Below are 12,972 nucleotides of genomic sequence, written 5' to 3' on the forward strand. Positions count from 1 at the left end.
AGACAACTCTGTGAATGTCCTTGAGTGGCCCAGCCAGAGCCTGGGCTTGATCCCAATCAAATATTTCTGGAGAAACTTGAAAATGTGTGTCTGCCCCCATCCAACCTGACAGAGCTTAAGAAGTGAACAGGTGAGGTGAAGAATGGCAGATAATTGCCAAATGCTCATGTGCAAAGCTTGTCGCATCATACCCAAAAATACTTGAGGCTGTAAAGGTGCTTCAGCGAAGTACTGAGTTAAGGGTTTGAATACCTATGCAATGTACTTATTTCAGTTTTTTTATTTTTTATAAATTTGCAAAGTTGTGACAGTTCTGTTTTGCTTTGCAATTATGGTGTATGGAGTGTAGATTGATGTGGAAAAAAAGTAATATAAAGCAGTTTAACATAAGGCTACAACATAACAAAACATGAAAAAAATGAAGGGGTTTCAATACTTTCGCAAGGCACTGTATATACTGTATATATAGTTCTGATGTAGAAATGAACATTTCTTATTCTTTTCTAATTTTTTTACATGCAGTACTTATGACTTTCAATTAATTGAGAGACTGCAATATCTTTTTTTTTTAAATGTTTGAATATAATAATAAAAAATAAAAAAAACTCTAGAACAGTTTAAACTTGAAGGCAAAAAGTGATTGAAATGCAGAAAAACTTGTAACGGTCACAAGTTACAGCAACTAAAATAGATACTTTCCCATTCTCCCACTACTGTTCAAAAGTCTGGGGTAAGATTTTTAATGTTTATGAAAGAAGTCTCTTATGTTCTTTTATAATTTAATATATATATAGTCTTCCCCATGATTGTGTAGTCTAGTGAACCAAACTGAGAGACCATTTTGAGGGCTCAGGAAACCTTTGCAGGTGTTTTGATTTGATTAGCTGATTGGCATGTCACCATATTCTAATTTGTTGGGATAGTGAATTGGTGGGTTTTTGTTAAATGTGAGCCAAAATCATCACAATTAAAAGAACCAAAGACTTAAACTACTTCAGTCTGTGTGCATTGAATTTATTTAATACACGAGTTTCACAATTTGAGTTGAATTACTGAAATAAATTAACTTTTCCACGACATTCTAATTTATTGAGATGCACCTGTATTTCTCACTATTATCAATGCTGAAAACAGTTCTGCTTAATATTTTTGTGGAAACTGCCATACTTTTTTTTTCAAGATTCTCTGGGGAAAAAAATTCAAAATAACCTACCGTATTGGCCCGAATATAAGACGACCCTGATTATAAGACGACCCCCCTTTTTCCAGATGTACCTTTTGGAAAAAGGCTTTTTAAAAACCAAATCTTGTTTTTTCTCAGTAAAACACATTTTGTCTTCAATTATTTTCATATTGCATATTTTTCCTATTTTAATTTTTGTTTTGAAAGTATGGTAAAAACTGGTAAAATGTACCAACAATCACATTTAAAAAATATTCACTTTTTGATATACCATTAAAAAAAAACAAAAAAAGAGGTAGCCCATCTGAATTAGGACATTTAGGCTATCCATCTAATAGTAGCCTACCAAAATCTTATTAACAGTAGAAGTTCAATCTTACTGTAGTCTTCAAATCTGGGTACTGTCTTACGTTTTAAAATCACAAAGGGAGTTTGGTGCCATCAGGCTAACATGACAGTCACGGTTCATGCAGCTGTAAGGTTTTCTTTTTCTTTTGTTTTTCTCGCGATCTTTACAACACGCATTACATTACGTATTTCATGGCACACTCGTTTTATGCGTATTTGGCGCCACCTAGTGTTGTGGGTGTATTATTGACATGTCAAAGTCTAGACCCTGAATATAAGACGACCGCGTTTTTTCAGATGTATTTCCAAGAAAAAAATATCGTCTTATATTCGGGACAATACGGTAATTCTTTCTCTTTAAGCATTCTCAACTCATGCTAATCATCACACTAATCATCCTAAAAATACTATATTCTCAATTAATTGTTATGCTGATAATATAATATGTAATGAAACAATAATTACAGCATTTTCACTAGCAGATTTTTAGATTCTGCTGTATATTTTTTTGTGGTATCACTGCACATTGACTGAAGGTCTGTTTTTTCTTTCTATCTGGTTTTTGACAGCTTCTGTGAATCTTTCTGTTGGAGGCATGTAATTAGTGAGTTCACACGAGTCCTGACGTATGCAGAGCAGAAATGGTAGTGACAGTATGTTAACTTGTAAGAGGCACAGAGGCTTCTATGACTGCTGCCGCATGTGAATGTGGCACTGGGAGCGGCGCTCTCATGTGGGGGGTGTAGCTGGCAGATGCTACTATTCGTCACACAAGCATCTTCAGCGACACACACAAACAAAAATGCTCTCTTTTAACACACCCACTGCACCTGGGAATCAAGCCCTGAGTGAAGACTGTGTGAATCCTGTCACAAAGTCCAAATCAAAGCTTGAGTAAATGGAAACTCGGTTTTCCCATAACCCTTAATGCCTTTGGTAGTCAACACTTCTGTGGTCTGAACAAAGAGAAGAACTCACCACAACTAATTTGAAATTGTGAGATTATGTGAACTGCTCCACGTTCCCTACCTTTGAGATCTGGGAACATATTCCTCTGGGAGAACCCAAACTGGGAGTGTCCACGGTGGCGAAGTCATCCAGCGGGCGCACCGTCACCCTGTCTGAGGGCGTGTGGGGCCTGCGTGGGGACAAGAACTTGGAGGGGTGGCCAGGTGGGGGTATGTCACATGGTGATGGTGGCACAGATATGGATCGTGGCATTTCCAGAGTAACTCTGAAGGCAGACGTGTCCATGTAGTCAGGGCCGGTGTAGATTGGTGCAGTGGGGCTTCCATGGCGGAACTGTTGGCGCTGCTGCCATTCGTACAGCTGCCACACCATGCCCTCTTTAGTGGCCATCCGCTCATCAGTGGGACTACGAAAGTGACTAAGACGGTCGTGGGCGTACTTGTAGTCACTAGGCAGGTTGCGGGGCACTGGTGGGGAACTGCCTCCGGAGTCACCCAGTGCTCGACCTGAGCCAGCGCAGTTTTCCTTTGCACCTTTTTCTCTGTGTCTGTACGGGGGACGAGACCCCTCTTATACACCACGTTCCCGTTCTGATCAGGAGGTATGCCCGAGGGGGGCAGCCCGTTCCTGTGAGTGGGCACTCTGGAAGGTGGGCGAGAATGGGCACCTGATTGGGAAATCCCTTCCATCTCCAACTCTCCAGAGGAGATTTTAACAGGATCCTCCATCAATTCCTTGCTGTAAACGTAGCAGTCCTCCCCATCTCGCTCCGGCCTCAGATCTACCACCTCCACATGTGCTGTCTGCTGGAGGGCCTCGGCCTGGGAGGAGCTTTGGATGCTGCTGCAGAAATGGTTGGTCTGAGGGACTGCTTGCTGCTCAGATTTGAAGCTTCTTTCGGCTTCTCTGTGGAAGGAAAGATAGTTATTTAATAGTAGAAAACAAACAGTTAATATTTGACCTTTAACATGAGATTTAACTTAAGACTTATTTCCGATGATGTATCAGTATTAGGAAGCAAACAGGACAGAAGAGAGTTTAGACTTTTGCATGAATTATACAGTAACTGAATCTACAACTCAATGTACAGATAACTGACCTTGAACCGACTGTCTAGCTATCAAAATCTACCCTAATAGCAGCATGACATTTCAAACATATATGGCATTCTTTCTTCTGTGGAACATCAAAAGAAGAATTTAGCATAACATCTGAGCTGCTTTCTACTACACAATAAAAACATCATAAAAGAAGCTTATGTGACTCATGCACTACTGTGTATACTGTATTATATATGCTACTGTTCAAAACATTAAGGTCTGTAAGATGTTTTATGTTTTTGAAATAGTTATCTTATGCTCACCAAAGCAATGTAAAACATGGTTACAATTTAAAATAACTTCTTTTTTTTATTTTAATATATTTTAAATTTAGTGCTGTCAAACGATTAATCGTGATTAATCGCATCCAAAATAAAAGTTTTTGTTTACATAATATATGAGTGTGTCGGTGTAGATTGGTGCAGTGGGGCTTCCATGGCGGAACTGTTGGCGCTGCTGCCATTCGTACAGCTGCCACACCATGCCCTCTTTAGTGGCCATCCGCTCATCAGTGGACATACGAAAGTGACTAAGACGGTCGTGGGCGTACTTGTAGTCACTAGGCAGGTTGCGGGGCACTGGTGGGGAACTGCCTCCGGAGTGGTGGCGAGTGCTCTTTGGCAACGACTGGTACGTCTCCATCATGACGGACTTAGGCTGGAGAGGTGGTGTCCGTCTAGGTAGGGTGTACTCAGCAGTGGGATGGCTGTAATTTCGCAAAAAAAAGTTATTTTACTGTAATATTCTGTCCTTCCCACTGTCAGTTAGCATTCATATGCTATACAGAGTATTTATATAAAGTAAAAACATTTATTTTTTGATTCTTTTAAAATGTTTTTACTCTGGTCTGAGCTGCAAATTTATTATTATTTTTATTATTAATAATCACCAACAACAATAATAGCTAATATATTAACTATTATACAAATAATAATAATATTAATATTAATTATAATTTATATTACAGATATAAGTTTAAGTGAAAAAACTTAAAGGTAAGGTATTGTTTTACTGCTAAATTGTTTTGCTGGGTGTTTTTCTGCTAAAATGCAGATATGTCCCATGGGCTTTTATTTTAAGTGCAATAGTGTAAATGTGATTACTGGATGGTTTTTTACAACAACAAAAAAAAGAAAAGAAAGAAAGAAAAAAAAAACTGTAATAACAAGAATGCTGTTGCTACAACACAAAACATTCCCTTTAATATTTAGTGTGTTTACATCATAACCACTAGTGGGAGCTCCTTCATAAGAAGAATCTATATGTGAACTGAATCCTACAATGGCTCGAGTTCCCAATGTTACATCATTTAATTAGAGTATTACATATAACCCTGTATGCTTTTCTAACATTTTTTTCCCTTATCACAGCACAAACACACAAAACTGACCTTTTGGGGTCTCCTTTCTGCACCTTCACCCAGTGCTCTAGTCTTCAGTGTCACACGATCATTAAAAAATCATTCTAATATGCTGATTTGCTCAAGAAATATTCTTATTATCATCAATGGTGAAAACAGGTACTGCTTAATTTTTTTTTTGTGGAAACCAAACTCTTTTTGTGCCCAAATGAAGACAGATTTGGTTTCAAAATATTCAAAAAGGGATTTTTTTATTTGTTGGAGTAATTATTCCTTCCTACACAGGTGATAGGTGGCATAACCTGATCATTTTAGTATATTTTAGTCTAATTTGACCAGATATGGCATAATTAACAAATCCATTTAGTATACTTAATTAATACATACCTATAATGTATCAATTAATTTAATTTCATCAGTTAATTTAAGGTCATCATTTCAGCTACTCGATTTCTTACTAGATCAGCCCAAACACATAACTGACAAAAGCATTCACTAATTTAGAAATGATTTTAAAAGTTATTATTTAAAACACATTCATGATACATTTACAAATGAAACTCAAAAGGAAGCTTGAAATGCATCAAAGCACATTAAAAATCTAATTGATAAAGGTAAAGTCATCATGTGCAATACTGTCAATCTATCCCTAGATGGCACTGTTATATTACTTTCAAAATCTCCCTCATACAAATCTAGGGCCGACAGAGGAACCTCAAAACAGTACAGCAGCACTAACATTGACATTTCACCTCTCATCGTGATCAGACAGGTGGTCAGGCATCAGACTGGCAAGTATAGCAACACTGCCAACAATCCACATACTTGTGTAAAAGCATTTGCCTACAAAATCCAACAAATACAGCCACTACACTAGCCCTACAACCATAGATGACATTATAAACCACCTACTCTCCTTTTTTAAGTATACTATAAAAACCCAGCTATAAGGAAAGCCCAAGGGACAAACCCTCTCTGCACTCATGGAAGTGAAGAGCATGGGGGCAGCACACTAACATCATGCCCCAGTCCGAGTGCTGTGTTCTGGGCTGGTGGCCCACAGTCAGTTGGCTGCAGCATGCCGCAGTGATACTCCTCCCCAGAGCTGCAGCGTCAAAGTGTACACAACTATGGCACTGTGCCTCTGCACCAGCACAACAGCAGCATATGAGTGAGTACACCATGCTGTTTTTGCTGTGCCCATGATCTATACATCACATCAGACATGAACTTAAAGGAATAGTTCACCCAAAAATTTAAATTTGCTGAAAACTTACTCACCCCCAGGCTATCCAGAATGTAGATGAATTTGTTTCTTCATCAGAACAGATTTAGAGAAATTTAGCCTTTGATTACTTTCTCACCAATGTTTTCTCTGCAGTGAATGGGTGCCATCAGAATGAGAGTCCAAAGAGCTGATAAAAAACATCACAATAATCCACAAAATAAAGAACCATTTAGAAACGAAAACAGTCCAAAACAGATCTACTGGACTGGAGTCATGTGGATTACTTGTGGACTATTGTGATGTTTTTTCAGCTGTTTGGACTCTCATTCTGATGGCACCCATTCACTGCAGAGGATCCATTGCTGAGCAAGTGATGTAATGATAAATTTCTCCAAATCCTTTCTGATGAAGAAACAAAATCATCCACATCGTGGATGGCCTGAGGGTAAGTAAATTTTCATTTTTAGGTGAACTATTCCTTTAAATAACTAGTCCACAGCATACAGCTACAGTTTATTAATGCCATTAGCATTTCCAGTGAATTTAATGCCTATCTTAAAAAGGATCCAAATACTTTCGAGGACAGCAAATTGTCCCCATAATTAATTTTTTAAAAGTTAAGAAGTAGCAATTTCAAATACACAACCAAGTCAGCACAAAGAGCAAAGCTGCAGTCACATTGAGCCTAGAAAATTACTTTAGACCCCAAAATACTGCAAACCAGGCGATTTTTAGGTTTGTGTATGCTTTGAATTCAGCCAAGAGGTAAATTTGTGATGTTTAGATGCTCTTTAGGTCCGTTATAAGATTAATATCTTTGTGCTTTGGGAATTCGCAGCTCAGAGCTTACCAAACTTAAATTTGAGTACACGGTGAACGACAACAGTTTTTATTTATTTTATTTTTATTTTTTTGCATGTGCATGCCAGCCTCCCGAGTTGAATACAAATGAATGGAGCTCCAAGTCAAGAATGGCTTTGACAAGAATGACAAGAATGAACCCTGATAGATGGCTGACATCATTGGACAGCCTTCACTAGATCAATTAAACTTAACAGTAGTGCAGAAACCATTTAGACCACTTCACTTCTATTGTGCATGAAATTCTCATAGCTGGAAATATCAATCATCACATCACATTACATACAGGCCAAGGCAAAAGAACATCATATCAAAGAATTAGGAAAATAAAGTTTAAGTGACAGTAATGAGTGTTAAATAGAGGAAATTCAAGTGTGAGGAGAAAGCACTATACTGGGTTATTTTCTCAAAATGTCTAAAATTGTAAGCCAGTTCTTAAAGAAAAATGAACTTTTGACTTTTTTTAATGTGACATTTTTCCGAGAAAGAATATGTAAGGGAAACTTTTTTTAAGGACATCTGTGGGGGGGATCTGTATGGACAAAATCCACAGGGATTTGACTGGACCATGAGGGAGTGAAAAATATTACACAGTGATATTATTGGGTAATATTATTTTTCTCCAGCCATTCAGTCTTGGCCATGTCAGCATAAAAGAAAAGTTTTTTCAGAGGTCCTATTTATTAAAACAGTGTATTTCTATGAATCCAACACAATCAGGAAGATTTATCAAGGACTTTTTTTTTTTCAATCCATCGGTGTCTATTATTTTATATTTTTTTATTTTGATGTATTTTGGATGTTGTTATGCATTTGCTGTCTGCTTTTCCTCGTTTGTATTATGTCTGACAAATAAAATCACTATTTGAAAAAATAAATAAATAAAGCAAGGGTTATCCTGTTGTATTTAATGGAATATAGTGCCCAGGTCTCTGAGATACTGATCTTGTTTCTAGACACCAGCCCTGAGAAAAGATTTGCAGCAGCAGGAGGTGACTGACCTCTTCACGCCATGGCTCTGCATCAGCGCAGCCTGGTTCATGGCCCAGATCCAGCCATTCATGTCCTCTTGTGTGTCAGCGCTGAAGAAATAGGTCCTCATGCCACAGTGCTCGGCCTGCGAGCCAATCAGAGAATTCTTATTGTAAATGTAGGAGCGCATTCCCGTGTGGCAGGCCTGACGGAGAGACAGAGACAGAGGGGACCATCAGCTCTGACCATACATAGAGGTTGCACATGCACGTGAGGCACCAGACCAGAAGGCCCCAGTATAGCAAGCTCAGGAGTCCTGCTCAACTGGTCTGTTTATTTTGGTCATCAAGCTGAGGAAATGGCCTTTAAGAGGATTACCAACCAATGATAACTACATTATCATTGTTACAAATACTACCATGCACTTCAGTCAAATGATCTGCACTAGTGGTCTGTACTGTGCAAGCATTTGAGACTTTTGTTGAAAAATAATGAATTAATAATTGTTGTACTGCAGTCAGACTACGCTTCAGAACATGGAAGCCCATTATGCCTTAGAGTATAAAAGCTGATAACTGAGAGAAAGTTTAAAATAAACTTTGTGAGACAGAAAGTCGAATTTTTGAGATATACAATACAGTTCAAAAAATGTTGGGTCGGCAAGTTTTTATAATCCTTATAAAAGAAGTCTCCTACTTACCAAGGCTGCTTTTATTTGGAAAACAGTAAAACAGTAAATGAAATATTATAATGTAATAATTGAAAACATTTTAAAATAACCATTTATATTTTAATATATGTGATTCTTTGGATTCTTTGACTAATAAAAAAGTTCTAAAGAACAGCAGTTATTTAAAAATTGAAATCTTTTTTTTAAATTACAAATGTCTTTACTGTCAGTTTTATCAGTTGAATGCATCCTTGCTGAATAAAAGTATTAATTTCTTTCATAAAAAATGTGGGAAACAAATATGGGACATACAATTTTGAGGTATAAAATCACAGTTCTAAACAATAAAGTTGTAACTGGAAGAAATTAATTTATATGGACATTAAGTCGCTATTTTGAGTTAAAACATCAGTAACCTTTTACTTTTTTTAACCCTGAGGTAGAAACAGGCTTCCATAGAATAAAAACCCATCAATGTCAGGAAATCAACATTGAAGATCTGAACTCCAACCTTCAGTACACAGCAAACAAATGATAAATCAATAAACCGAGCCGTTCCTGCAGAGGAGAGATGATTGAAATTCTTTTCTACTTATTTCACGTATTCCAGGAGTATCATATAATTTACTTCAGCAGAAGGTTTACACACAAGTGTCTCTGTACATGCCCTCCCCCTCTTCATTTGGTTATCAAGTGTACACACAAGTGTTCAAATACTTTTGAGTCAATTGTACATGCCAAACACACCACACAAATGTAAAAAAAAAACACAATATTAAAGATGCACACAAATACTTACATAAACAAAGCTGTTAATTTTCTGTTTAATGCCAGGGTTAACAGCCCCCCCCTCCCCCAGCTAAACTAGCTCCATGCACCTTCTGTTCACTAAATCTGCTACTGCTAAAATGAAACTGTTGGTCTAATCTCTCTGATGGGGGTACGGACACCACTCACACATCTAAACGCTTACAAACAGAGTCCAGCTCAGCGCTTTTGCCAGTCCCACCCAGACCCATTCAGACAGGCGGCAGACTGTCCTTTCCACCTCTACAACAACACACACACAAATCTTACATCTGGTAACATTGACTCATTCTGTAGAAAGTCAATGCAGCGGCCTTTGGGCTACATCGAAGGTGCCTCTTAATTCACAACTTGACAGCTCACGGCACATCTCTTCTGCCTCTCCAGGAATCTATTATCCCGCATGTCACACACTAATGGCTAAAGCAGCCCCTCCAATATCCAATATCGGATCCTGAGGTCTTCATATTATCCTACTGTTTTCTCATCAACTTTGTTGCAGTTCTTTGCCTGATAGCACACATGCGTTGACCAGAGAAGTCTATATGATGTGTGCGTTGTCATCTGAAAAACATGTCTGCAAATCTGAACACTCAAAATGATTGACAGACTGTCTAAACAAGTGTCCTGCATTCTTCTGCAGTTTACAGACCCTAGTGCTGTCAGAACCGTGTCATATCTCAGGATACTTGTTTCAGTGATCTGTAAGGACGTAGAGAATTTTTTTTATTGTTAATCTATTAAAAAATGCTTTTAATTTAAAATGCACACATCTACACATACAAATATGAATAAACAAAATAGCAGAAAGGAAAATAAGGCACAAATCTAATAAGCATTAATCACATTTTATCATGACAAACAATGAGAAATGGAAGACAAAACCTGGGCAAGAGAAAAGTGATTTCAGTGCCAATTTAAAATGCACACATCTACACATACAAATATGAATAAACAAAATAGCAGAAAGGATTATAAGGCACAAATCTAATAAGCATTAATCACATTTTATCATGACAATGAGACAAAACCTGGGCAAGAGAAAAGTGATTTCAGTGCCTGTTATAATATATCAAGTATCAGCTGCTGAAGGAAAGCATGTCTGCTGATATATATTCTTCTCACATTCCTGTCTTTAAGAAGTTAATGACCTCAGATTACCCATCTAGTCCTGGGCTTTCATTCAGCATTATCTCTCTAAGAGGGATATGCAGTAATTAATCAGAGGAATTTGCTCAATCACTCAACCCCTTCAGAGGTTAAAGGAATATTCTGGGTTATTTACTACTTAATATCTATGGACAGCATCTGTGGCACAAAAAGCAATGTTCCTAAAGTTGTGAAAAATGACCAAAAACAGAACTGTAGTTTAACTGTTATGAAAGCAGGGGTGCCAGAACATACAAAATATACAACTGTTGCAAAAGAACAGCCATAAAAAAAAGTTATTGTGTTTGTAATGTTAAGTTATGTCCAACATAAAAAAAGAAATTGTCCGAGGGACAATTAAAAGGGACAAATCTTATAAATTCAAAGTTATATTTGGGGTATTCAAAAACATGCCACAAATGTTGTCCACAGATTAGACGTTGTAAATGACCTGGAATATTCCTCAGAAAGAAATTATATTTAAGTTAAACATTCAAGAAGACACTGCATACATACATACATACATACATTTGTTTAATGCCAAAACCTATCCTTTGGCATTAATGTCTGTGAGAAATTCACATTTGGTTAAACACATACATAATAGTACAGAATAACAATTCAGATGTGTTATACATTAATAGTTTGGGGTCATTAATTTTATTTAAAGAAATTACTACTTTGATTCAGCAAGTATGCAATAAATTGATCAAATGTGACAGTAAATGTTAAAAATGTTACAATGCTGTTCTTTTGAACTTAATGTCACAGTTTCCATAATAAAATATATAGCAGCACAACTGTTTTCAAAACTGGTGATAATAAGAAATGCTTCTTGAAAACCAAATCAGCATATTAGAATAATTTCTGCAGGAGTAATGGCCACTGAGAATTCAGCTTTGTTGTCACAACAAACTGGCACAATATTCAAACAAATTCCAGCACTGGGGAATACGGGCAGGGTAATGGAGTTTGAACGATGCACTGTGTACCCATAGGGAAGAATGACTGAGCGGAGGAAATGAATGAGCTGCAGTGATGGGATCAAACATTCCTGGAGTATTGTTCTTCAGAAGAGGCTGAAGAAGGTGCTTTAGGAGGAGACCAAGGCAGATTAAGCAAAAACGCAAAGCTTGACACAAATTTCAAAGTTAGAGGTTAGCTATCAGTGAAAAAAATGCTGTTTTTTTCCACCTCTGTGGTACACGGGTTTAAGCCAGACTTGATTTTCCAGAGCATTAGGTATAATAGAAATGGTTTTAAGCCTTCTGGGATATTCTGTTCTTAAACATTATTTCACTGTCCGCCAGACTGCAACAGTGGGAGGAAGTTTGTGAGGCTCAATGGAAACTTGCCATCAAATAGGCCTCACTCAGAGAAGGGTTTAGATAATGATGTTCCCATGTCCGCTCTGTGAAAGAGACAAGGACTGTGGAAAACTTGTTGAACGAGTTGGGTGGAAGCTCAGTGTGAATTCCTGTGAGCAAACAGCAGCATTGGTGATGACAGCATTGTGATAACAGACATCGAGGGGAACAGTACCAGTCAAAAAGAGATGGGCTATTCCAAATTTAAAGAATAAGTCATGAGAGGCTGCAAGATACAGTGTTTTACCACATTTTAACCATGCTGGTAGATAACACAAAGCTCAAAAAGCTCTACCTAATCAGCACTATGATTAAAAAAAACTGTAAATAATCAAATTCAATATTTTTTTAATTAGTGTTGCATTTAATCAAACATTGCATATATTTCAATAATATAGTATTAATATACTATATTACAATGTGATGCATTCATATAAAATATGAGACGCTTCTAACTTGGCTCGTTTTGAGGGTCTGAGGGTCTTCATCTCCATGACAAGAATATATTATGGCGCTTTTCCACTGCGTGGTACGTCTCGGCTCGGCACGGCTCAGTATGGCACGGCACGGCTCGGCTCCGTTTGCGTTTCCACTGCAGTTCAGTACCGCTTTAGAGTGGGCGGGATTATTCACATGTCGTTATAGTTGCGCCGCCTCTATTGCTGCGACTCCTGAAAAACTTTTTCGTTCCGCGTCGCCCCATCAAGCTCTCGCTGGATCCGCTCCTCTGCTATCAACGAGAGGAACGTCTGTTCTTCCGCAACAGACAACAAAACTTTTTGGTTGTTAAAAAAAAGTGCGCTCGTTCAAAACAGTTGCGTTCGATCCTTCGCTGGCTGTGCTGATTTAAATCTAGCGGTTCTGTTGTGTTTGTGTCACAAGTTCAGTGACGCAGGTAGTGACGATCCTCTCCGGCCAATCCGTGATCAGCAGAGTTTACACGTCACGTTTTGGTAAC

General features: G+C 37.8%; 1 protein-coding gene across 1 annotated transcript in view; it reads right to left on the reverse strand.

The window, feature by feature from the left end:
• Window positions 1-12,972, reverse strand: part of LOC107750550 (pleckstrin homology domain-containing family A member 7-like) — a 107,530-nt gene that overhangs the window by 32,043 nt on the left and 62,515 nt on the right. The window contains 3 exon segments of the mRNA XM_016565997.1: window positions 2,561-2,985; window positions 2,988-3,406; window positions 8,051-8,226. Coding sequence (XP_016421483.1) covers window positions 2,561-2,985; window positions 2,988-3,406; window positions 8,051-8,226 — 1,020 coding nt within the window.

This window comes from Sinocyclocheilus rhinocerous, unplaced genomic scaffold, assembly GCF_001515625.1.
Source record: "Sinocyclocheilus rhinocerous isolate Xijiao unplaced genomic scaffold, SAMN03320098_v1.1 scaffold19, whole genome shotgun sequence".
NCBI classification, from domain to species: domain Eukaryota; kingdom Metazoa; phylum Chordata; class Actinopteri; order Cypriniformes; family Cyprinidae; genus Sinocyclocheilus; species Sinocyclocheilus rhinocerous.